At 34.2% G+C, this 21,897-nt stretch overlaps 1 protein-coding gene and 1 long non-coding RNA gene across 6 annotated transcripts in view; one reads left to right on the top strand and one right to left on the bottom strand.

The window, feature by feature from the left end:
* The window catches only part of LOC141562216 (uncharacterized), a 79,092-nt gene extending 71,427 nt beyond the window's left edge, over positions 1 to 7,665 (top strand). For all 3 annotated transcript variants that reach the window (XR_012488180.1, XR_012488181.1, XR_012488179.1), the window contains one exon: positions 7,252 to 7,665. This is a non-coding gene — a long non-coding RNA (uncharacterized LOC141562216). The remainder of the gene's footprint in view (positions 1 to 7,251) is intronic.
* LOC141562215 (uncharacterized) overlaps positions 1 to 21,897 on the bottom strand; it is a 49,138-nt gene that overhangs the window by 21,846 nt on the left and 5,395 nt on the right. For all 3 annotated transcript variants that reach the window (XM_074302204.1, XM_074302206.1, XM_074302207.1), the window contains exons 4-6: positions 6,309 to 6,352; positions 3,070 to 3,207; positions 1,802 to 1,860 (exon numbers count right to left, since the gene is read on the bottom strand). In XM_074302204.1, coding sequence (XP_074158305.1) covers positions 1,802 to 1,860; positions 3,070 to 3,207; positions 6,309 to 6,352 — 241 coding nt within the window. The remainder of the gene's footprint in view (positions 1 to 1,801; positions 1,861 to 3,069; positions 3,208 to 6,308; positions 6,353 to 21,897) is intronic.

The raw sequence follows: 21,897 nt of genomic DNA, 5'->3' as shown, positions 1-21,897 counted from the left end.
TATACTATATCATGAATAAGAAGGGAAATGGCAATTAAACCATGTGGTTTTCATTTCCTTCAGACGATATGTATAAATATAGATAATCGGGATAATATTTAAAAAGGGATATAGAAAAAGGTCTAATATTTATTTAAAAACTTTTATAATTTTGGAAAAAGAGATTATGAAAATGATCATGCCACTTGAATTTTTGAACCCAGTATTGGGTACATAGGGTGCAGATATATCAAGAGCAAGAGAAAAGTTGCAAAAGAAGAGTTGTAAAAGAAAACTTTAGCTAACAATGTAGATGCATTAGATCAGAACTTGACTGAACAAATCCTGGGAGACTGATATAGTGATATTATATTGAGATAGTCAACAAGAATTAATTTTGTCTAAGCAACTTTGCTTAACTTTGAACATAGAATGAACTGAGAAAATATAGTAGATTACTCTTCAAAGAGTACCCATTGAATTAGAAAGCAATAACTCCAGAACTATATGCAAAAGATACCTAAGTGCAAAACAATCTCAGAGGAAAATATTAGTCACGCTTTGAGTATGGAGAAGGAAGACTCACTACCAAAGGACCTTTTCAGAAGACAGAATCTGAGTCTTGTAGAATTGGAAACTATTTAATGTATCTTTGAATTAAAGGGAGTTGGCTCAGTGGTGAGGGTGTGGAAACAAATTTGAGAATGGCCAAGTTATAAATATGTAATAGTTCAATAATTTTCCCCTCTAATATCTTCAGTGATGAATTTCGCTAGGCTTTTTTGTTTGTTTGTTTTTATATATATTGTTGAAACTAGTAAAGATGATTTGTTTAAGTAATCATATTTTTGGGAACAGTGACTATAGTATTACTTCCACTATAAAACAATAATTTTAAAATGATTTTAAATTTTTCCCCCTACTTTAAAATAGGGAATAGCATTGCCTTTTATCATAAAAGATTTTTGTGTTTTAGAATTCCCATTTAAAGTGTCTTCCATCCCCTTTGTTTTATGACTTTGTCATCTCTTTGTTTTATGACTTTGTCATCTCTTTTCTCACTATGAGAAAGTCTTCCAGAGAGGGCACACAAATAGGTGTTGAATAAAGATTTATGTGTTCCAAATTATAAATGTATCCTTGAATTCAATTCTGCCACCTTGGGATTTGTGCCTTTGATTTTATCCCATGATTTACTTTGTTCTAAGACTATTGTTTTCCTCTTTAATTTTCATAGAACTTCTCTGGAAAACGAAATCAATAATGTGTATTAAGATACTCTGCATTATATTCATTGAAATGAAAATAATATGGACAGGTTTTTTTTTTTATCAGTTATTCTTTTGTGTGTCTCCTTTAATGTTTTTGCATTCATCACTTTTTTATTTCTCCTGTCATTCAAAATGTTTTCTTTTCCTTATTGGTGATTACTAAATGAGGAAAGGTGCTTTTCTTTTGGTTTTCATTGTTGTGTTCCCATTAATTCAGAGAGGTGTCCAGAATTTTCTTATTTTCTTATACCAATGTTAATTCTTGGTTTTATTATTTTTGATTGGTAATCTAGAATTTCTTCAGCTAGTCTCAAATTGTCAGGCATTTCAGGCATCAACATAAGAATACCTTGAAAATTTTTCTTTGAATATAAATATAATCTCTTCCTTTGACCTGCTTGTACATATATTCCATTTGTTATTTCCCAATAAATGAAGACAAAAACAGATATGGGGTAGACTTATTTCTATAATTTCACTAAGATACTGCCTTGGCGATTTGAAATGTGAGTCTACCATTCTGAAACCCCACTAATAGTACATTAGTTTACCTGGAACTGCAAGGTGCTGGTGCCACTACAATGTGGCGGATTTCTTCATCAAAATCTCTCTGTGGGAAAGAAACATTTTTATAATGATTTTTCTTTAATGTTTTGAGTTCTAAATCCTATCATTTCCTCATTTCTTCCCCTTCCCTTCTGCCAAGTTTGCAATCAGTAAGCAAACAAATGATTTTTGTGCAGTGATGTAAAACATTTCCATATTAGTCATTTTAGACAAGAAGGCTCAAATAAAAGAAAAAATAAAAGAACAAAAGAAAGTGACTCAGTCAGTATTCAATCAAGATTAGTTTTTTTCTCTGCAAGATAGTCTCATCATTAGTTGTTTTGGATTGATTTGATTTGTTTGAGTATTATCATTCACAGTTATTCATCCAACTATATTATGTTACTTTTTTTTACTACATCTTTCTGGTTTTTGTTCACTTCATTATATATCAATTCACGTCTTTCCATATTTTATTAAAATTAACCTGCTTCACATTTCTTAGGGCACAATACCATAATATTCATTATAAATATGCATCATGGCTTCTTTGGCTGTTCTCCATTTGAAAGGCATCTAGACCTAGTTATAAATATAATTGTACAAAGAGAACACTTTTTCCTATTTTTTTAGGAGATTAGACTTAATAGTGCTGAATGAAAGAGGATGCAGTTTGATAGCTTTTTAGTTATGGTTCCACATTACTCTCTGAAGGGTTGATTCAATTTACCACAGTACAGTAGTATCCCACTTTTCCACTTCCCCTCCAATATCTAAAACATTTTTGGGACATCTTAGCCACTCTCAGAGGTGTGAAAGGAGTGTCTGAGAGTTGTTTTAATTAGCATTTCTTTGATCATTAATGATTTGAAATAGTTCTCATGATGATAAATAACTTTGATTTGTCTGAACATTGCCTGTTCATATACTTTCACTGTTTATCAATTGAAGATGACATGTATATTTGGAAAAATTTGACTCAGTCTCTACTTATTTAAGAAATGAGACCTTTATCAGAGACACTTATTGCAAAATAAAATTTCCCCAAGTTTTCTGCTTTCCTTCTAATTTTCGTTGTTAATTGCTTTTATCTGTCAAAACTTTTTCATTGTATATATTCAAAATAATCTACTTTTTATTTTGTAATGTTCTCTGTCTAGTGCTCTCTGTCTTTGGTTCTAAAATATTCCCCTATCCATCAGTCTGATCAATAAAATATTTTTTGATGTCTTAATTTGCTGGTGGTATTCCTCTTTATGTGTAATTCACTTACCTCTTCTTTTGTGGCAATTTTTGAACTTTTTGGGTAGTGGTGGTCGATACCCAGCCTCTTTAGAAAACGCTGCCAATATTTTCTACAATTTCCTTTAAAACCCAATGGCCTGCCAGGGCTTGCATCTTTCTTATTTTCCTAATAAAGAAAAGCTTATCAAAGTAAAGAGAACCTTATAAACAATAAAGAGAACTTTATCAAATCAAAGAGAACTAAAAGGACATTGTAATGAGAATTCCAGCCAACTTAAGGAAATCAATAAAATGAGACTACTATGAACTTATATCACTGGAAAGGGTTTCCTCTGGCTCCCCTACCTCTGGAAAGATTTCTGAAGGAGATATTAGACATTTTTATCAGTAACTCTTCCATGTCAGAACCAGTTAAAGTGCCAGAACAGGCCTTGGAAGTAATTCTTAAGAGTTTAGTCCAAATAAGAAGGACAACATCATGTTCAAAAGCACACAGTCAACCAATGTTACAGGGAGTAAACCATGTAAAAGAAACAGAAGAGCCAATGTCCAACAGTCAAAATTAGCAAACCCATAAGGGAAATCCTATTGACACATCTGTGCCAATTTTTCTTTAATCTCTGCATCTCAGTGGAGATCATTTTGCAAACTTTAAAGAGCAAGCATCACCAAAAGAAACTTTCTCCCCTCACATGTTGGCAGATATGAGAGTTTCAATATTGTCTGTAATTTCATACTTTTTTTCATATTTTAAATGCATTGAATGTGTTTGGGATCATGAGTTTTTCTCTCTACTATCTCTTTTATTGTTATTTTTCCTTATAAAGTGTATGAAAGATCACTGTGAAGAAGAAAAACAGAAGAAATTATAATGATCTTCAAAATCAAAAGCTCTCAAGCAAAATTTTTGCTTTCGCTATTGAAAAATAAAAAAGGGGTGGGGATTTCAGGAGTGCCAACAAGAGATGATAGGAGCAAAAACCAGAATAAGTAATGCTGCTGTGCGAATAGAGAAAGGAATAAATAGAGATATGGAAGAGGTAGAAGTGACAAGATTCGATAACTGATATGGGTTGGAAAAGGTAATTTTGATGGTGTAGTAAATGAGATGCATGTGAAGATACTTCATTTTTCTGGAAAAGGTGTACTTGGATCTACAGACTTGAATTTTTTCCTCAACAAGAAAGAAGATGTAGAAATGGCCAATTACATGGGGAACAATAGTGGAGAACACACAATCTTACTAGTAGAGCAAGATGTTACAGAATGTGAAATTAAAGAGGCAAAGGCAACAGTGCCTTGCAGGACACAGCCATGAGTGGAGCCATGGTCTGGATGTATATTCTAGAAAAAGAGAATCAGATCAAAACACACAAAAGAAGCTCAATGACATAAGTATTGAGAGAGGAAAGCCCATTCTCCAGAGAGATCAAACAAGAACTGAGAGAAAGTCTTTAAATTTAAGACAGAAGTCATCACTGTTTATTTGAAAATTACACCTTCCTTCTCTCAGCAGTGACACAATCAAAGATTTCAGACCAGCCTAAGTAAACTTTGTTGAAGTGATGCAAAATACAAAATAAGGAGTATATTCACTAATACAAAACTCATGGAAATGAAAACAAAATGTAAGATTGACGGTCTCTTAATTGTGTTGAAAGCCATAGCTTTAGCCTATTAAACAGAAAATTAAACATGGTTCCTCTACCCAGTAGACACACTGCGATCAACAGATACAAAAGTTTTTATTTTCTGTCAGATGTTGAACTATTTATTGATGAAGAATATATGGCTTTATATATTTGAATATGTTTGTGCACATATATGTGTAGATGTTTAGGTATACACATATATACTATAAATATATATATGAGTGTGTGCATATATACATATATAAATATATACATACACACAAACACACACACACATATATATATATTTTTTCATATATATGTATATATGTATATATATGTAGAGGGCTGAAATTCCAAAAAGGTATGCTAGAATCAGGCAACTGAGCAGTTTAGTCTAATTACCTATTCCATGTGAGACAATTATTAGCATATGTTTGGATAAATGGCTCTTCTCACAGTTGGTGCTTGCTGAATGTTTGGTGTTAAGATAAACCTAGGCAAAGATTGGAGGGCAGAAAAAGGGAGTCAGAGGCACATGGCTGCAGGAAAAGGAGTAGAGAGGCTGGTGACTCTGGACTCCAGTATCCAGGATTTTGCTCTGCTGCCTCCTTTACTTCTGCCCCTAAAAACCAAGGACTTTAATTTAATCTGATTCTGGCTAACCCTGAAGGTAGCCCGTACTTTTCATATGTGTATATACACACACACTCATACATGCGCGCACACACACACACACACACACACACACATTTTTGCTTTACAAGGAACTGACTCAATGATGAAAGGCTAGGTTTTATGTCTTGAGACTGGAACTTATAATATATTTGCATTCAACTTTGTAAATTACTGCCTATCCAAATAATTGATATGTGGAAGTCACATTGTTTTCTGGTGTTTAGAAGTGTTGAAGGTAAGAAGAGTAAGAAATAGTCCTTTTTGGAGACAGCTAGGTGGCGCAGTGGATAGAATACCAGGAGGACCTGAATTCAAATATGACCTCAAATAATTAACACGTCCAAACTGTGTGATCCTGGGCAAGTCACTAAATCCCAATGGCCTAAACAAATGAAAGAAAGAAAGGAAGAAAGGAAGAAAGGAAGAAAGGAAGAAAGGAAGAAAGAAAGAAAGAAAGAAAGAAAGAAAGAAAGAAAGAAAGAAAGAAAGAAAGAAAGAAAGAAAGAAAGAAAGAAAGAAAGAAAGAAAGAAAGAAAGAAAGAAAGAAAGAAAGAAAGAAAGAAAAAGAAAGAGGAAGGAAGGAAGGAAGGAAGGAAGGAAGGAAGGAAGGAAGGAAGGAAGAAAATGTCCTTTTGGAAAAATAGTGAATAATATATGATTACTAGTACCACTCGCACACACTTACATCCCATCAGTGCTGAAAATGAATTTCTTCCTTAATTCTAAATTCCTAAGAACGTGGGAGTCCTATTGTATCTGTGGCAGTTTAACTTTGTTTAAGTTGTAAAATTCTCACAGAACTTCCCAGCAAGCCCCATGCTACAGAAATTGTTTTGAGATCTCTTCTGAATTCTCCTCACTGTAATCCAGAGTTTTTAGGAGAGTCCATGGAAGGCAGCCTAAACAAATCCTTAAAGAATTCCAATGAGAAAAAATTGCAGTAATTGGACAAACTTACGGTATTGTTTCTCTCCTCCTCCATTGCCCCTATATTAATGTGCTCTGAAAAACAAAACCAGAAGAGTATGTCTTTTAAGTGAGAAGAGTACTTACTTGGTTATCAAGAATCGGGAATTGAATCCCAGTTCTTTCACTGATAAGAGTTGAGTGAATCAGATGGACTCAATATATTATTAACAACTTACTTTTCTCTTGGGACCCCTTTAATATTTGTCCTATTGTTAGTGTTTACTAAATTATTGCCTATGATTTTATTTACTTTCTAATGTGTAGAGCTCACATTGATTCACTAAGATGTCTCTAGAATTTTCCTTATATATACTGATTTCAATTCATGATATCATTACAGTTTGAGATACATGTAAAATTTTGTCAGCCAGTGTCAACTTTCCAGGTTTTTTCAGGTATTTCCAAGCTTTTGAAGTGATGCAAGAATATTGCAAAAAAGGCCATTTAAACATAGTCTCCCTTTATTAGTCTTTGCAGCCTAAATTCTAGTTGGTTCATTCCCATTTAAAAGATGGCAGCCCCAATTTTCTTTTCACTTTTATAATTTGATTAGTATATTACCACAGTTTTTTAAGGTTTTCTTAAACCCACTGGGGGGGGGCGCTTCATGAATGTCCTTGGGTACACAGAGAGATACCAGACTTGAAGCATCACCAGTTAAATTTTCCAGATCATCAAAAAATAAATTTTCCATATTTTCCTTCTCCTGAGTAGAAGTTTCTATTTCTAAAGCTTCTTCTGGCTTCTTCTCAGAATAACAAAACAAAACAAAAAAAAACAAAACAAAACAAAACAAAACAAAACAAACAAACAAAAAAAAGCTGTAGAAGACAGAAGTAAAATAAATTTCTAAAAAATATTCAAGTTAAAATTTCTTAAATCAATAAGCTGAGAACACTCGGAACTAATGCTCTGATGTCTTATTCCCCCAGCAGAAAAATATTTTTTTTAGAAATAGATAATTTATATCTTGAACACCCCTTTCAAGGCAGAACATCTGAAAGTGTGACATGGACCTTGAGCAAACAATGTAATGGAAGCGACTCATATATTCAAAAGGATTCAGGCAACAATCCAGACTAACAAACTGAGAAAATAATTTCTATTGACACATCTGAAAGAATTTTTATTTACTCTCCATGACATTGAAGATAATTTTTGCAAATTTGTAACAGCAACAAGGCCCTGAATAGGAGATGGAAAAAGAGACTCTCTCCCTCCCCTCACCACTTTGCAGAGGTAAGATGTAGAAGGTATTCTGTTGCCTATGTTTTCCAACTGTTTTCAATATATTGATGGTTTTGACACTCTTCTCTTATATTGCATTAAAATGTTTTTAATCAAAATGGGTCGGTGAGATTATGCAAGGGTTTGAGAAACCAGAAGAAATTGTGGTGTGTGTATATATATATATATATATATATATATATATATATATATATATATATATATATATATATATTAAAGATAAGTCATTAATAAGTTCATTTACTTTTACAAAAAAACAATATTTAACAAGCAGGAAGTAACAGGATTGGGAATCAGGGTAAGTACTATTCTGTGACAGCAAGAATAAATTCATTAGCAAATATGTTACCAAACTGGTAATTGAATCATATAAAAGATCTAAGTGAGTGAGGAGTGAAGGGTAAGAGATGAGTCTAGGGGCAGAATGAGAAGACAGTATCCTCAATTAAAGTAGCAAAATTGAAGGGAGTTTCAAGTTTTGAGGGAAGAGATTTGGCTATGTGGAGTCCGAGATGCCTGTTGCTTAATTGATTGGCTCAAAATCTCAAGAAGCAGGGTCTGCCTGGATCTAAAGATTTGTGAGTCTTCTGTAGAGAGATAATCATTCCCCCAAAGAGTGCTGATGAGGATCCAGAAAAAGGTAGTGTAGAGAGAAAAGTTTATGTGAGTCAGAAGATAATCAATCTGATTGAATGGGCAATGGAAGGTAATAGAACATAGAGCAATTAGAGGTATATGACTGAGTAGGAAGGACAGCTAGAGAGAAGAGTTTTGTGAAACACGGCAGAGAAAGGAATCTGTATGTGGAAGGGGAATTAACTCTCCTATGTCAGAGATGGTTGAGGAGAGACAAACTACAAAGCCTGACAAAGAGCCCTAAGATTCAACAATTAAAAGACTACTACGGATTTTCAGGGGGGGAATTGTAAGGAAAAATAGGAAACAAAAAGTGATGGCATTATTATATGCCAAACTACTTTATAAAAATTCTCATCAACACTCTTTGTTGTTTATCTGAGCCCTGTACGTCCCTTTTCATTTATAATCAAAACCTAAGAAAGAAATGGCCCCAGAAAACCATTATAAATGGAACCAAAGAACACAAATGAGTGTGGGAAAGATGTCTTGTTGTCTTGTCTGAGGAAAACTTGCAAAAATCATTCAAAACATTGAGGAACAAGGTAGGTTTAGAAACACCTCATACCCAATTCAGCATGATAATCTCTCTTGGCTACCCTTTAATATGGAAAGAATAATCAAATATGTACAATGGAAGCAAATATCATGTAATACAGAAGTGGTTAGGGGAAGATAGGTTGTTTATATGCTACTGAAAGAACTTAACACTCAGCATTTGGCTTTATGTAATAAAGGTCATTCAAAAAACCCTACCCTTTGAATCATGGATCCCACTCTTTGGCACCTCTGTTTCAAAAAACATCAAAGGCAAGAAAAAAAGTTCCAAACATGCAGTCCAGTTTTCCTTTTGTTAAATAAACACAGGCCTATTCATCAGAACTAGGTTGAACAGAGTGCAGAACATGAAGAAAAGGTGATATGTCTAGAGAGTTAAGAAGCCTCTCTTGACCATATATCACCTGTGTCATTCACTGTGCTGAACTTGATGGATACAAAGAAAGGAGGCAAAAACAGTCAGCTACCCTCAAGGAGCTCACTTTTATAATATTGTTAAACCACACATTAAGAAGTAGACAAAGAAAATGTTTAGGTCGTACATTTGTAGAGCAGCTTGGCAACATTTTGATCAAGTGTTGAGGAATGAGATACTAAGAATAAGGAGGCTATTGAATACTGCAAGCTTGTCATTCTCATGGTAATCATATTGGAAAAAAAGCTGAACTTCAGCCTAGACAACAAGAAATGAAATGTTGTTCTTTCTATGGGGTAGAAAAGTTGTAGGCTACAAACATAGAATGTTCTGTCACATGCAATGATGTTGGCTACTATTGCTGCCCTCTTTATCAAGCATCTCTGAATATATGCGTGCATAGCTACATGTATCTTTTTATTACAAGAAACTGTTGTGAGATAGTTATGTGAGACAGTTGTGAGCTCAGTGGTTTGAATATACATTTGGCAATAATAAGTTTATTAAAACAGACTACCTTCAATAAACTTTATAAACTCCTCCCGTCTCCTAACATAGCAAAACCCTTCCCTCCAAAAATAAAAGCAACAAGTTCAAGAACCATCAGACAAAGGAAAAGATATTGGAATCTGCTAGAAAAAAGCAATTCAGATATGGAGGATCCACAATAAGGCTAACCCAGGATCTAGCAGCGTCCACATTAAAAGAACGCAGGGCCTGGAACATGATATTCCGAAAGGCTAAGGAACTTGGTATGCAGCCAAGAATAACTTACCCAGCAAGAACGAGCATCGTTTTCCAGGGAAGAAGATGGACATTTAACGAAATAAATGAATTCCATCTATTTTTGATGAAAAAACCAGACCTACATAATAGGTTTGATCTTCAAATACAGAACTCAAAGAGATTTCTAAAAAGCTAAAAAGAAATCTTGAGAACTATACTTCTGTCAAAAAAATATGTAAAGAACATATGTACAATTTGTCTTAGAAACTAGAGGTGGAAAGGAGATTATATCATAAAAAAGTGTAAAGTGGTGGTACTACATCTCATGAAGAGTCAAAGGTAACCTATTATATCTGAGAGAAAGAAAGGAGGGAGATGAACATAGCGTGTATCAATAGACATATTCGATTTATGGTGAAACTTCTTCCACTTCATTGAAAAGTGAAAGGGAAGGAGTAAGCTAAGGGGAAGGGAATACAGTAATTTGGAGGAAAAGGGATAAAATAAGGGGAGGATCTTTAAGGTGGGGGAGGGATCCTAAAAAGGGAGGGCTGCGAAAAGCAAGTGGTGTTCACCAGTTTAATACTGGATAGGAGGGTAAAAGGGAAGGAAAGGGGAAAAGCATAAGCAGGGGTTAATAGGATGGCAAGCAATATAGAATTAGTCCTTCTAACCATAAATGTGAATGGGACAAACTGCCTCATAAAGAGGAAGCAGTTAGCAGACTGGATTAAAAGTCAGAATCCTACTATATGTTGTTTACAGGAAACACACCTGAAACAGGATGAGACATTCAAACTAAAAGTAAAAGGGTGGAGCAGAATCTATTATGCTTCAGGCAAAACCAAAAAAGCAGGAGTAGCCATCCTCATCTCAGATCAAGCAAAAACAAAAATTGATCTAATTAAAAGAGATAAGGAAGGGCATTATATCCTGCTAAAGGGCAGCATCAATAATGAAGCAGTATCACTATTAAACATATGCACCAAGTGGTGCAGCATATAAATTCTTAAAAGAGAAATTAAGAGAGCTGCAAGAGGAAATAGATAGCAAAACTATAATAGTGGGAGATCGCAACCTTGCACTCTCAGAATTACATAAATCAAACCACAAAATAAATAAGAAAGAAGTCAAAGAGGTAAATAGAATATTAGAAAAGTTTGATATGATAGATTTTTGGTGAAAGCTAAATGGAGACAGAAAGGAATATACTTTCTTCTCAGCAGTTCATGGAACCTATACAAAAATTGATCATATACTAGGGCATAAAAACCTCAAAATCAAATGCAGTAAGGTAGAAATAGTAAATGCATCCTTTTCAGACCATAATGCAATCAAAATAACCTTTAATAAAAAGCCAGGGGAAAATAGACCAAAAAATAATTGGAAACTAAATAATCTTATACTAAAGAATGATTGGGTAAAACAGCAAATCATAGACATAATTAATAACTTCAACCAAGAAAATGACAATAATGAGACATCATACCAAAATTGTGGGATACAGCCAAAGCGGTAATAAGGGGAAGTTTTATATCTCTACAGGCCTACTTGCATAAAATAGAGAAAGAGAGGGCCAACAAATTGGGCTTACAACTAAAATTGCTAGAAAAGGAACAAATTAAAAACCCCCAGACAAACACAAAACTTGAAATTCAAAAAATGAAAGGTGAGATTAATAAAATTGAAAGTAAAAAAAAAAAAAAAAAAAACTATTGAATTAATTAATAAAACTAAGAGTTTTATGAAAAAAACAACAAAATAGACAAACCCTTAGTAAACTGATTAAAAAAAGGAAAGAGAAAAAGCAAATTGATAGTCTTGAAAATGAAAAGGGTGAACTCACCACTAATGAAGAGGAAATTAGAACAATAGTTAGGAGCTACTTTGCTCAACTTTATGCCGATAAATTTGATAACTTAAATGAAATGGAAGAATATCTTCAAAAATGTAGCTTGCCCAGAATAACAGAAGAAGTAAGCAAGTAGTCTAAATAGTCCCATCTCAGAAAAAGAAATAGACCAAGCTATTAACCAACTTCCTAAGAAAAAGTCCCCAGGACCAGATGGATTTACAGGTGAATTCTACCAAACATTTAAAGAACAATTAACTCCAATGCTATGTAAACTATTTGAAAAAATAGGGATTTAAGGGGTCCTGCCAAATTCCTTCTATGACACAGACATGGTACTGATACCTAAACCAGGTAGATTGAAAACTGAGAAAGAAAACTATAGACCAATTTCCTTAATGAATATTGATGCAAAAATCTTAAATAAGATATTAGCAAATAGACTTCAGAAAATCATCCCCAGGATAATACACTATGACCAAGTGGGATTTATACCAGGAATGCAGGGCTGGTTTAATATTAGGAAAACTATTAGTATAATTGACCATATTAATAATCATATTAATAAAAACCATATGATCATCTCAATAGATGTAGAAAAAGCATTTGATAAAATCCAACATCCATTCCTACTAAAAACGCTTGAGAGTATAAGAATAAATGGACTATTCCTTAAAATAATAAGGAGCATATATTTAAAAACTTCAGTAAACATCATATGTAATGGTGATAAACTAGAACCTTTCCCTGTAAGATCAGGAGTGAAACAAGGTTGCCCACTATCACCATTACTATTCAATATAGTACTAGAAACTCTAGCTTCGGCAATAAGAGCCGAGAAAGAGATTCAAGGAATTAAGAGTAGGAAATGAAGAAATCAAATTGTCACTTTTCGCAGATGACATGATGGTATACTTAGAGAACCCCAAAGACTCTGCTAAAAAGCTATTAGAAATAATTCAGAATTTTAGCAAAGTCGCAGGATACAAAATAAATCCACATAAATCCTCAGGATTTTTATACATTACCAACACAATCCAACAGCAAGAGATACAAAGAGAAATTCCATTAAAAATAACGGTCAATAGTATAAAATATTTGGGAATATATCTACCAAAGGAGAGTCAGGAATTATATGAGCAAAATTACAAAACACTTGCACAAAAATAAAGTCAGATTTAAATAATTGGAAAGACATTCAGTGCTCTTGGATAGGCCGAGTGAATATAATTAAGATGACAATACTCCCTAAACTAATCTATTTATTTAGTGCTATACCAATCAGACTCCCAAGAAACTATTTAAATAACCAAGAAAAAATAACAACAGAATTGATATGGAACAACAAAAGGTCGAGAATCTCAAGGGAAGTAATGAAAAAAAAAAATTAAGTGAAGGTGGTCTAGCTGTACCTGATCTAGAACTATATTATAAAGCAACAGTCAACAGAACTATTTTGTATTGGCTAAGAAATAGACTAGTTGATCAGTGGCATAGGTTAGGTTCACAGGGCAAGATAGTAAATAAAAATAGCAATCTAGTGTTTGACAAACCCAAAGATCCCAAATTTTGGGATAAGAATTCATTATTTGACAAAAACTGCTGGGAAAACTGGAAATTAGTATGGCAGAAACTAGGCATGGACCCACATTTAATACCACATACTAAGATTAGATAAAAAATGGGTCCAAGATTTAGGCATAAAGAAAGAAATCATAAATAAATTGGAGGAACATGGGATGGTTTACCTCTCAGACTTGTGGAGGAGGAAGGAGTTTGTGTCCAAGGGAGAACTAGAGACCATTATTGATCACAAAATAGAACATTTTGATTACACCAAATTAAAAAGTTTCTGCACAAACAAAACTAATGCAAACAAGATTAGAAGGGAAGTAACAAATTGGGAAAAACATTTTTACAGTTAAAGGTTCTGATAAAGGCCTCATCTCCAAAATATACAGAGAATTGACTTTAATTTATAAGAAATCAAGCCATTCTCCAATTGATAAATGGTCAAAGGATATGAACAGATAATTTTCAGATGATGAAATTAAAACTATTTCCACTCATATGAAAGAGTGTTCCAAATCACTATTGATGAGAGAAATGCAAATTAAGACAACTCTGAGATATCATTACACACCTGTCAGATTGGCTAAGTTGACAGGAACAAATAACGATGAATGTTGGAGGGGCTGTGGGAAAACTGGGACACTGATGCATTGTTGGTTGAGTTGTGAAAGAATCCAACCATTCTGGAGAGCAATCTGGAATTATGCCCAAAAAGTTATCAAAATGTGCATACCCTTTGACCCAGCCATACTACTACTGGGCTTATACCCCAAGGAACTACTAAAGAAGGGAAAGCGACCTGTATTCGCCAAAATGTTTGCGGCAGCCCTTTTCATAGTGGCTAGAAGCCTGACTATGAATGGATGTCCATCAATTGGAGAATGGTTGGGTAAACTATGGTATATGAATGTTATGGAATATTATTGTTCTATAAGAAATGGCCAACAGGAGAAATACAGAGAGGCTTGGAGAGACTTACATCAACTGATGCTGAGTGAAACGAGCAGAACCAGAAGATCATTATACACTTCAACAATGATACTGTACGAGAATGTATGCTCATGGAAGTAGATTTCTTCAACATAGAGAAGAGCTAATCCAATTCCAATTGATTAATGATGGACAGAACCAGCTACATCCAGAAAAGTAACACTGGGAAATGAATGTAAACTGTTATTTTTACCTTCTGAATCCAATTCTTCCTGTGCAACAAAAAATTCGGTTCTACAAACATATATTGTATGTATCTAGAATATACTGAAATATATTTAACATATATAAGACTGCTTGCCATCTGGTGGAGGGGGTTGGGGGAAGAAGGGAAAAAAATCTGAATAGAAGTAAGTGCAAGGGATAATGTTGTAAAAAATTACCCATGCATATGTACTATCAAAAAAATGTTATAATTATAAAATAAAATAAAAATCTAAAAAAAAAAAAAAGAAAAAGAAAAAAAAAATAAAAGCAATGGTAGGAAGGCAGAAATTGTAAATGCTTTCTTTTCAGATCATGCTGCAATAAAAAAAATACATCCAACAAAAAGTTAGGGGTAAATACACACAAAAAAAATTGGAAACTAAATAATCTCATCTTAAAGAATGGGTGAAAAAGCAAATTATAGACATAATTAATAATTTCACTCAAGCTAATGACAATGATGAGACATCATACCAAAACTTGAGGAATGCAACTAAAGCAGTAATAAGGGGAATTTTTATATTTTTAGAGGCTTATTTGAATAAAATAGAGAAAGAGAAAATCAATGAATTGGGCTTGCAACTTAAAAAGCTAGGAAAAGACCAAATTAAAAAAAACCCAGTCAAACACTAAACTTGAAATTCTAAAATTAAAAGAAGAAATTAATAATAATATTGAAAGTAAAAAAAAATGATTGAATTAATAAATACAACTAAGAATTGGTTGTATGAGAAAAACAATAAAATAGATAAACCTTTGGTAAATCTGATTAGAAAAAGGAAAGAGGAAAATCAAATTGTTAGTCTTAAAAATGAAAAGGGGGAACTTTCCACCAATGAAGAGGACATTAGAAATAAGGAGTTACTTTGCCCAACTTTATGCCAATAAATTTGATACCTAAGTGAAATGGATGACTACCTCCAAAAATATAGACTTCCCAGATTAACAGAGGAGGAAGTAAATTGCTTAAATAGTCCCAATTCAGAAAAAGAAATAGAAGAAGCTATTAATCAACTCCTCAGTAAAAAATCCCCAGGGCCAGAACGATTTACAGGAGAATTCTACCAAACATTTCAAGAACAATTAGCCCCAATGTTATATTACCTATTTGAAAAAATAGGGAATGAAGGAGTCCTATCAAATTCCTTTTATGACAGAGATATAAACCTCCCTAAACCAGGTAGGTTGAAAACCCAGAAAGAAAACTATAGACCAATTTGCTTAATGAATATTTATGCTAAAATCTTAAATAAGATATTAGCAAAAAGACTACAGAAAATCATCCCCAGGATAATACATCATGATCAAGTAGGATTTATACCAGGAATGCAGGGCTGGTTTAATATTAGGAAAACCATTAGAGAGGCTTGGAGAGACTTACACAAACTGAAGCTGAGTGAAATGAGCAGAACCAGGAGATCTATGTACATACACTTCAACAAAGATACTGTGTGAGGATGTATTCTGAAGGAAATAGATATCTTCAACAAAGAGTGTATCTAATTCAGATTCAAACGATGGATGGAATCAGCTACACCTAGAGAAGGAACACTTGGAGATGAATGTGAAATGTTTGCATTTTTGTTTTTCTTCCCAGGTTATTTTTGCCTTCTGAATCCAATTCTTCTTGTGCAACAAGAAATTCGTTTCTGCACGCATATATTTTATTTGGATTTACTATAACACATATAACATGTATGAGACTGCCTGCCATCTAGGGGAGGGGATGGAGGGAAGGAGGCAAAATTCGGAATAGATATAAGTGCAAGGGATAATGTTGTAAAAAAAAATTACCCATGCTTATGTGTCCTGTCAAAAATAAAGTTATAGTTATAAAATGAATTTTAAAAATGTAAAAATAAAATAAAATAAAGCAAAAGCAATGTTACAAATTTCAAGTCATTTACTTGCAGAATATAGAGCCCTGGGCAGATAGAATTGATTGAAATGATCTTTGAAGAATGGAGAATAAAAAAGAAACAACAATTTTTTTTTTTTTATGTCCTACATAGCTGGTTCCCATAATACCTTGACTTTGGTGTTGTGAAGAAAAACTTTATTTTCTCCTCTTTCAGGATAATCATTGCTAAATTTCTCCATGTCTCAAGAGTGTTCACTTCCAATGAGAATACTAGAAACCAAAACACAGTCACTTTCGTGTTCATATACACTGACTAAAATAGTGGAAAAAACTGAATAGGCAATGCTTTCAAAAAACTTGTTTGTCTAAGGTAGAATTTAATTCCTAGAAGAATCATTTATCAAGCAAAAATAAATGAAAAAGCAAAATTATTTTAATTCTCTAAATATGTTTTTGGAGAAGCCCTGAAGTACTCTGAACATTGTGCAGCAATGGATCCTAAAATTTTATAGGTTACTGAACAATAGAAGACCACCCATAAAAACAACAGTGACAGCTAATGGGAGGGAAGGAAATATTTTTCACAATTTTTTTCTGTTTTATATTTTTTTAATTTCAAAAGATTGTAAATTTAGTATATGGATACTTTGCATTGTATCTTAGATTACAGTTTGAGCAGGACAGACATCATTGAAATTTTTTAAAAAAGCATTTCAATTATGTCTTTGATGACACTTTGCACAGGACAGTCCCAGATGTCACTGGAATTAGGAAAAAATAGCTTTCCAAACAAGACAGTAAACTAAATTTGTGTCTTTCATAAATTGTAAAGATTCATTAATTCAAAATTAGTAAAATGTATTTTTTCATGATAAAAATTCCACTGGTCATAGCTGAGTGAGCCTTCCTCTCCCCAAGAATAAAATTCAGTTTCACAGCTCCTATATGTCTAGATAGAAATGCCAATTATTCATGATAACTCTAATGTAAATATATATCTATTGGCTATGATGATGGCAAATGAATTCCAAATGGGCTTTTACTATAAAGATATCTTTAGCAATTTTTATATTGAGAAGTACAACATACTTGGGTTATCCCCATTTTGAAGAATCAAGTGTGTAGAAAATAAACTCACATGTACACTCAAACAATCACCCTCACACACACACACACACACACACACACACACACACGCACACGCACACACATGCACAAATAAGCCCCCTCTGGCCTCTTTGTCTAGTCACTGCCAGTCAGTCCTTGGTAAGCATTTCTTTTTTTTTTTTTTTTCCACCTTGCCCCTTGTTACTTTTTCCAAATGCTGCCAAGCAAGAAGACTAGCAAGAAGACTCCAAATCTAAAAGGCCTGAGCTTCTAAATTATGGGATGAGTCAAAATACTAGATATTTGATACATATATATGTCAAGATAGATGAAGTGAGTCAAAATACTCAAGATAGATGAAGTGAGTCAAAATACTAGATATTTGATACATATGTCAAGATGACAGATAAAGTGAGATACATGACACATAACATATGGAATGAGTTAAAAGACTAAATGGTCAGACATGCCAGACTTCTTGGCTGAAAGCCCTCTTTGTTTAAGAGAGGTATATGAGATTGAGAATCTTACCTTTCCACTGAGTCTCATCTGTTGGGGAGGACGCTTCGCCCGGAAAAATCTTTACACAATTCAAGTTGATTGAGGCTGAAACGGGACTCCCAGCCATTTGAGTTTTTGAGGTTCCCTTGAATTGGTGATGTATTCTCTTCCTCTATCTGCTATAATTGTCATGTTGTTAATTGTTCTTATTTCTATTTGTTTTGTTGTGTAAATCTACATTGTCTGTACCTTGTCTTGTTTGATTAAAACTTTTTATTTTCATTTTTTTAATTGAGCTTGAGAGAATCATTTATAGGAGCGAATCCGAACTTTTCTTTAAAATCATAATACAAATATGCCTGGCACTTATGAGCATGGGAAGGAGCCTACCATCGCACAAAATACTGAGCTTGTCTGAGGAACAACAGCAGAAGAAATGGCCCCTAAAGACATACCAAATTGGGCAAAAATGGTTGACACAATCACTGATGAAGAATAATGAAAATCAAAATAATTTCACTCAAAACGCTATCATCAACAAGATCCCTACTCACCTACTCACTCACTTGCAATCACTCCAGAAGGCAGATGCCACAGCTTCTTGGTACTTAGTAATTCGTCATTGGGTTAGAACAAAGGAATGGATAGATTTTGGTGGATAAAAGGAAGACAGGTTCTTGCTATAAAAGATGTAGATTTTGCCCGGATTAATAATTGCAAATATTAGGGGTGCCATGACCTCAAATGAGAACAAAGTTCCCCCCCCCCTCCTCTAAGTCCTCTATTTTGTAGACCTTCTAAACAGGACATTCTTTATCCTTTCTTAATGAAAGATACATTTTTGTCACTTATCCTCTCCATGTATTATTCAGAGAAGAAAGAAAAGGCTGCAAGCACTTCGGAAGGAGTGAGCAGTTAAAATCACAATTATTCTTCTCTAAGATTCTACTTTACTTTCAAACTTCAAGATTCTTACTTCAGGGGCTTGCTCAAAGATATACATGAAAAATGACTAGACTTAAGCTTTAGTGGATTTTGAGATAGATTGATATACATGTATATATCAGAAGACATGTAAAATAATATATGCATACATATATTAATTTGCACATACAAAAAGAAATGTAAGTATTGTTGGTTGGAAACAGTGTTTGTTGTATTTATTGCTTGTCATACAATCAATTCAAGGGGAGAATGAAGAAATCGTGATGAAAATATCTGATATTCAAATTATCATGGCTGTCCAGAATATGAAATTATCCTTTTACATCAATATATGTTGTGTATATTATAATTTCTACCTATTGTTTGGGTGGAATTCTTGTTTTTTGGAGCATAAAGGAATAGGAACAGGACTGCTGAGTCACTCTGAAAGAATATTGATGTTTGATTACACATGAAAGCAGTTTAAGGCCACAAGATGAAAGAAGATCAAAGAATTAATCCAGGGAATGGGCTTCATATCTGAACTAACAATATTTTCATCAGAATTTAACCAGGATTCTCTTCCTCAACTCTCTAGTAGTGGAATTACTGACAATTGGAGATCGCTCATGAAGAATATATCTCTAGTGCCAGGTGGTCTAAAAGTATGTTATCCAGCATCTAGTCAACAGCCAATCACTCTGATGATCATCGTGTTTCCTGACCAATGATAACTATGGCCTTGATAGAAATTCTCTATATCCGCCTTGTTTAACATGACTGGCACTCAACTCATGAGGCTCAGGAACGTATCACCACACAAAATCCTTACCTTGTCTGATGAGCCATGGAATGAGAAATGGCCCCAAAAGTCAGATTCACATAGCTGCTTGGGCAAAAATACTGGATATGGTCATTGAAGAAGAATGCTAATTAAAATCAAATCAGTTCAGTAACAACACTATCAACATCAACAATGTTCCTACATGCCAAATCACTTTTTAAAAATTATTTTAATAGTTTTTATTTACCAGATATATGCATGGGTAATTTTATAATATTGACAACTGCCAAACCTTTTGTTCTAATTTTTCCCCTCCTTACCCCCCCCTCCTCCCGCATAGATGTCATGTTGACCAATACACATTAAATATGTTACATTATAAATTAAACACAACATATGCATACATGTCTCAACAGACTTTGAAATAGTGTGCAATTAGCCTGTGAAGGAAATCCAAAATGCAGGCGGACAAAATTAGAGGGATTGGGAATTCTACATAGTTGTTCATAATCATGTCCCAAAGATCTTTCTCTGGGAGTAGCTGGTTCGGTTCATTACTGCTCTATTGGAGCTGATTTGGTTCATCACATTGTTGAAAATGGCCACATCCATCTGAATTGATCATCCTACAGTATTGTTGTTGAAGTATACAACAATCTCCTAGTCCTGCCCATTTTACTCAACATCAGTTCGTGTAAGGCCCTCTAGGCCTTTCAGAAATTATCCTATTGGTCACTTTTTAGAGAACAATAATATTCCATAATATTCATATACCACAGTTTATTCAGCCAATCTCCATTTGATGGGAATCCATGTAGTTTCCAGTTTCTGGCCACCACAAAGAGGGCTGTCACAAAAATTCTTGCACATACAGATTCCTTTCCCTACTTTAAAATCTCTTTGAGATATAAGCCTAGTAGTAACAATGCTGGGTCAAAGGCTATGCACAGTTTAATAACTTTTTGAGCACAGTTCCAAATTGCTCTCCAGAATGGCTGGATGTATTCAAAATTACATGCCAAATCACTTGTAATAAATCCAAGAGGCACATGCTTCAGCTTTTTAGATCTTCCTGATTTGTCACTGTGTTGAGGCAATATTTGATGAGCTCATCAAGAAGGCCTATAGCATCCAGGGACAATCCTCCTATTGCATTTGGATTATAGGGTTCCAAGAGTCCCACAGGTCAGAATAGAAATCCTAGGTCAAGGCTCCTTGCACCTTCTGAGTATGTAATAAACCGTAGCATGATTATTCCCTCCATAATCACGCACAAGTATTCATCTTCCATGCACATGGGCAATACACTCAGAGGGATGATTTCTTTGTACAGGCTGCAAATTGCCTCCTTCATTTGGGTGCCTTTTTCTTTGCTCTACTTGTTCAATCACTCCATGGTGATGGAAACAGTCTGCACATGGCCCAAAGAGTACTCCTCAAGTTTAGAGTTTACCAAGGTACAGTGGGTCAGCGGAATTCATCCATCCCCTGCCTTTTTTCTTGCTTCCCAAGGAAGAGAAAACCACACAGATAAGAACAGGAAACTCCCAACATCACCACTATGTGATCAACTTTCCTTTCTTTTCACCTCGCAATATTTTTCTCACATCCTATCCCAACATAAGACAAAAGGGTCCGAAATCCCTTCACATTACAAGGAGAAAGACAAACCTCATTCCTAGGCTAGAATGGATTCACTTGGCATTGTCCTAACCAATATGTCTTTGTAGCTGACCAATCAGTGTTCATTCTTTCTGTCTTTTCTATTTATAAATTGTCAAGGAATTCGCACAGAGTTCTTCTGATCATGCACAAAGCGCCCTTCAGAGTTGGAATTTCACACCTTTGTTTTTCTTTCCTCTATTTCAAGAACCCAGTCATGTAGCTCTCAAGGTTCCCTTTGGGATTTTCCTTGCAGATTGGCCATTTGCATCTGAATATCATGAGTGTCCTTTCTCATTTGGTGCTGCCTCTGACTCCTTGGTCATATGCCTGGGCCACATGGGAATGTTGCTCGGGAAACACAATGCTTCCTTGCCTTTGACCTAGACATGGCAGTGCTACTGGAAAGCACCTTTCTTGTCGCCTGCTCAAGGTAATGACCTGGTTTATCTCAGACACTCATGCTGTGGTATTGGTTGCTTTATCTTTCCATCTATTTCTCTTTCTACTATTTGGCCTTATAATCTACAGACAA

This window comes from Sminthopsis crassicaudata, chromosome 3 (genome assembly GCF_048593235.1).
Source record: "Sminthopsis crassicaudata isolate SCR6 chromosome 3, ASM4859323v1, whole genome shotgun sequence".
Classification (NCBI taxonomy): Eukaryota; Metazoa; Chordata; class Mammalia; order Dasyuromorphia; family Dasyuridae; genus Sminthopsis; species Sminthopsis crassicaudata.
The sequence above is the reverse complement of the archived record's forward strand: the minus strand, read 5'-3'. Positions and strand labels throughout refer to the sequence as shown.